The following is a 5,368-nucleotide window of genomic DNA, read 5'->3' on the forward strand; positions in this document are numbered from 1 at the left end:
CCACAGAAAAAAATTCTAATTGGCTGCTATGGGTTACTGTACTTTACACATAACTATTTGTCTTCTTATACTTAAGATTGTTTAAAAAATTCCATTGCCAAGCAAATGTAAAAAGAAAAGAAAAAAAATAGTAGCGTTTGCTGCAAAACTTATCTCCTCCTCGATGCGGTCTTGTGTAGACACTTTAATCATTTCTCCACTTGGCACTGCTCTCCCTGGTTGAATGACTAACAGAGCTTCATGGGCACACATGATCAGTATACCCCCTCTTCCCACTATAACCTGTAGTCCCCTGGTTTCTAAATGTTAAAGTGACACTAAACTCAGGAGTTAAGTCCTTAAAATGCATTCAATTATATGAACTATTAACAAAAATGTAGCTTATTTGTGTATCACTCAGCTGTAGATCCTCAAATCATCTCTGAATTGGTGCTGACACTGTCCTTCCTTCTGGAGGGTGGCTACTTTTTTTCAACCTGAGTGATACACAAATAAGATTTCTGTTAATGGTTTTGGTACTTGAATGCATTTTTAAGAATTAACCCGAGTTTAGTCTCGCTTTAACATCCTGCTGCATTGATTGGAAGCTGCACCCAGTTAGCACAGAAGGAACATTTGGGAGACAAAAAAGGGGATTGTGCTTTAAGCCGCCTGAGCAGTCCTCGTGCTCCAAGAATTGCTTCTAGTGGCATGTGGCTCTTTCAGAAGCACAGCAGGTTGGGAAGGGAAAGCAAATGGGGCGAACACAATTCAAATAAGGCACATAATCCATTTAGTTTTCCGTGTAGACTACGAGTACAGTGACACTTAAGGGTACAATAATAGCAAGGCCTTAACGCTGCTTTACAAAATTTAGATTTAAAGTAACAGAAAAAGTGTTGTGCTTTACAAATGTGCTTCAGTACTCCGATGCAACCCGATTAATTTCAATGTTGAAAGAGACAAAAACACGGGGAAATGCAGGTAATGGAGATGTGTACTAACTTTTTCCTAAATATTTCCAACAACATGCACTTTAAATGCATAAAATATTAATTACAGTGCTTTAAAATAAATCCAAGTTCCAAGCTGCATAACAATTCCAAAGGATCTGCATGACCTAGCAAACATACATCAGAACATATGATCAGCTGCAGCTTGAATGCAATGGATCTCACTCAACATTTACATTGAAGACATTTTAGAATCTGCCAACTTTCTAAAAAAACAACAAAAAAACAACTATAAAGAGGTTTCTGACTTTCCTATGTTTAATGTCCATGTCACACCTTATTATAAAATAATGCAGCATTATAAAATAATCGTCGTCTTGGAAGGACGACAAGCATGATGTTGCATTTTATTGGTGCTGCAGATGTTTCAATGTTTTTAATGTTTTAATGTGATTACATGGACTGTTTATTAGATACAGGCGCTCACGAGTGCTTCTCGCCGTCCTATGTGGTGTGCTATTTTAGTGGGGTGGGTGTTGGTTCGCAACCAGCTATGACTAAGGCAGAGGAGGCAGAAACACGTTTGCGGTTGTTTTTTTGTATAGATGTATGTGGAATAAAGTTTGATTTTCTTTGGAAGATCGTCGTGTGCTGGTTCTGCAGTTTTTAAAACTATCACTCCAAAAGAGGGTCATCCCTGCACCGAATGTAGATTACAAGGATGCATGACAGGGGGTGTGCTGTGCGTTGTGTTTTTAGATCATAGCTCCTAGAAGGACAGTGAGAGGGTGATACTGTAAAAAATTGGAACGCAGTATAGTGTCCTATGAATGAAATGAAGAAAGTGTCATATAACATATATGTGCCTGTGTGTGCAGGACCCCATGTCCTGAAAGCCTAGGCTTGAGGACCATCAACACACAACACATTTTTTCATACTCTTTTTTTTTTTTTTTGCTGGGAACAGTGTAGCACTGTGTAAAGCTTGGTGTGAGCCATTTTGAAATAAAAAAAATAATTATAAATAGGCTACATACTTGCCTCCTGGTAATTATGCAGTTAAGTGCAAAAAAAAAGTGGATAAAAAAGGAGGAAAAAGGTTAATCCAGATAAGTTTAGATATTTACAAGACTGCTACTGATTAGCAGCCCAACATACTTACAAAGCCTCATTTTCGCTTTCACTGCTCCAGCAGTTTTCTGCTTAGACTGATCAAAAGTCTACAACTTTAGTTAGATGAATAACTAAATGCACATTCTAGTGAATATTACATGGAATTCTAGTCTCTCAATGTTTCTAGTATATAATGCTGAAAAATGATGTGCAAACGGCAACATATAAAAGGCACAGGTCATTATAGAAGGAAAAACAAAATGATGACCACCACAATTTGACTTTTTCTATCTGTATTACCTTAGTCTCCATAATTTTTCTAATTTTGTCTGCTTAAGGCACTACATACCTTAAAGCAAACCTGTCTCGAGGCCAAAGAAATCCCAAACATTTTGTACTAGCCACCCTCTTGTGCCATAACTCTTTCGTGGTGCTGGTGCCCCCCCTGCAAAGATTCTGTGCAAAAGTTGACTCATCCTGAAAGTTGATTTTAGCACAATGTTAGGCACCCCCCCAGTGTTCAAGCCTAGCGATTTGCTACTCAAGAACAGAGCACTGCATTGAGGGCAGGGGAAGGATCACCTGCTTCCTCATACCTAAAAGTACTAAGATTTTAATGTTAATTACAATGGCATTGTGGACTGGTGTGGCAGGCAATGGCACTACTAGTTAACCCACAAAAAAAAAACCTCAAAAGAGGAGGGGGCGGATGCAAGTAGATCTTTCATTAAACTTGCTATAATAATCTTTGGAAGCCTAGGTGACATGTACTCTGGCTAATAGTAATTACTAGAGAAAGTCTAATGTTCTATCTATGGGCAGCAAGATAAGAAGATTAAAGTTAATCTCTGTCCCATGTAGATTTAAAAAAGAAATGGAAAGATCTATAGAATCCCTTTACAATGCATCATTATCCTGTGGCCGACTGTAGGATAATGCAGCTAAGGCTAGTTATGTTGTTTTGCTAATTTCCGGCCTCTAACCCATGTCGAGGATGCCTACACAAGATATGAAAAATACGCACTGCCAAGCCTTTATGCTTAGTGATGATGTTTAGTAGCAGGCCAGAAGTGAAAACTGTTACCATGATTAGGTTAGCAGCAGAGAATCATTATTACCTGTGATAGAATGGTAGCAACAACAGTGCCCAGCACTGAATTTCAGGATATCACACCATTTTACTCTTCACCCTCACAGAAACTGGGGATTGAAGGGAAGAGAGAAAAATCACTGTTTAAGAAATAGGGACTCTGAAGGCAGGTCAGGCCAAATGCATTTACTGGCCACCAGCAGGGCATCAATGGATTCATAGATACCGATTTCAGGACGACAGATAATCTAGCTACAGAAATAGGTCCTAGTGAATCCCAGGAGATAGTTAACCAACACACCTACAAAGATTCTGCATTATCACAGTGGGCAATTAATAAGCATTTTTCAAAGGTGTAACTATAACCACAGCAGAGATTACTTTGTGCAACATAATCATGATCAATTAAAGGCTATTCATAACCCTGCACGCAGGCACTTGACTTGCTTCCTCTGCTCCTGGGAAGAGCGAAATGCCTCCTCCTGGCTTGCAACACCAAGCCCCAAATACTTCTTCACTGGAGCTGGCAGACTGCAGAGGGTTTTTATACAGATACAATCTGTGACCTGTAAAGTATGAAGCTGTGAAGCTTCCAATGCCTGAAGCTGTGTGGGGCATGTGCCTGCACAGAGAGCAGTGAGGGCTATCCAGAAGAAAACTGCATTGCTGTTATTGACAGAAGGCATAATAAACTACGCTGCAAGGGCAGCATTAACAAAGTGCCAATTGTAAACATGTAATCTACTAGAGCAGCCTGAAAAATGTTTCTTTATGACAGCATCGCTTTAATGACAGGTTTAATTTAAAATACACCTGTCAAAATTAAAGTCAAGGGGGAGGTGTGCACATGCTCGTCTCCTTCTTGTAATGCTTGTGGCATGGCTGTGTCAAAACCCAGGCCTGGAACAAGCAAGTGAGTTTTAGAACAGTGACTCAAAGCAGTGAAGCCAATGCATTGGCATGACTGTCAGGAAACCAATGTTCTTAAAAGGAGAGGTCAGCAATTTAGCCTCTTAAAAGTAAAGTAAAGCCAACTCTTTTTCTTTGGGTCACAGGAATACATTTACAAATGTACTCCTGTGACCCAAAGTCAGCAGATAGGGAGCTACTGCCTGCTATTTGCCAACAGCGCAGAGCTGCGTTTCAGCTGGGAAGAATCCCGTCAGTATTGTTGGGATCCACCCTGCTGCCTGATTGACAGCTGGCTCTGCATTTCTAGAGCCAGAGCCAGCTGCGCCCGCCCCTTCCCCTGCCTGTCCATGAAATTAGCACTGGAGAAACAGAGAGGGGAAGGGGGAATCCCGGCAGGGAGCAGTGACTGGCAGTCACCACTCTCTGCAGGGAGAAGACCGTGAGCTGAGCAATCAGTGGTTACATGATTGCTCAGTTCTTGGAATACAGCTGGCATGTGACAGCTGCAGTGTCCCCCACTGGCTCAGAGTATTGGGAACAGTATATTTTACTCTGCCAAATATCTCTCCTTTAAATTCTCTCATGACAATACCTTAAGTAAGGCTTTTGGCTGCTTAATAAACGTTTCTGCTCATTTTCTACAATCACTTATTAAGCTCTAAAATTCAGTTCGAGAATGAGATAAAAAGTGAGGATCATCAACCATGTTTCTGGTACTCACCTTTAATAAACAACCTGCAAATACTTGAAATCCCAATTTGTGCAGGTGCTTTGCCAAAGCAAATCCAAACCCTTTGTCACAGCCTGTGATTAGGACTGCCTTTCCTTCCAACTAGATGAAATTAAAGAAAGAAGAGAAATTAAATGGAACCCTCATTTGGTTAAGTTAGCAAAAGACTGAATTACTGCTCCTTACTCCAACAAGTGCCGTTCAGATACACATTTGAGAGATTTCTCGTAAATGGAGATTTCATCTACTTTGTGAAATAATGTTTTAATGCAAATTATGGGTACCAACTGTACCTAAAGTGGAGCTCCAGGTAAACAGATAGACACACTATTGAAATTCCCAGTAAGACTTACCGGAAAATGTATTTCCAGGACAGCTACGTGAGAGATGACTAGTTCCTCCTACTTCAGGAGACACACGCAGACATATAAATACCCCATCCTCCTCCCCCTCAGCTCTCACTGAATTTAAAACAGCTTACTGCTACCAAGTGCTTAAGGGGAGCACATGGTGCCAAGTAGATCTTTCAATATATATATATATATATATATATATATATATATATACACACACACACACACACACACACGT

The 5,368-nt window shown here is 40.3% G+C and overlaps 1 protein-coding gene across 1 annotated transcript in view; it reads right to left on the reverse strand.

Annotated features, from left to right (window-relative positions):
• The window catches only part of LOC108795956 (D-beta-hydroxybutyrate dehydrogenase, mitochondrial-like), an 18,590-nt gene that overhangs the window by 10,829 nt on the left and 2,393 nt on the right, over positions 1 to 5,368 (reverse strand). Inside the window, exon 2 of the mRNA XM_018567320.1 lies at positions 4,769 to 4,879. Coding sequence (XP_018422822.1) covers positions 4,769 to 4,879 — 111 coding nt within the window. The remainder of the gene's footprint in view (positions 1 to 4,768; positions 4,880 to 5,368) is intronic.

The sequence above is a fragment of the Nanorana parkeri genome, unplaced genomic scaffold (genome assembly GCF_000935625.1).
Source record: "Nanorana parkeri isolate BGI_ZX_2015 unplaced genomic scaffold, ASM93562v1 scaffold29, whole genome shotgun sequence".
Taxonomy (NCBI): Eukaryota; Metazoa; Chordata; class Amphibia; order Anura; family Dicroglossidae; genus Nanorana; species Nanorana parkeri.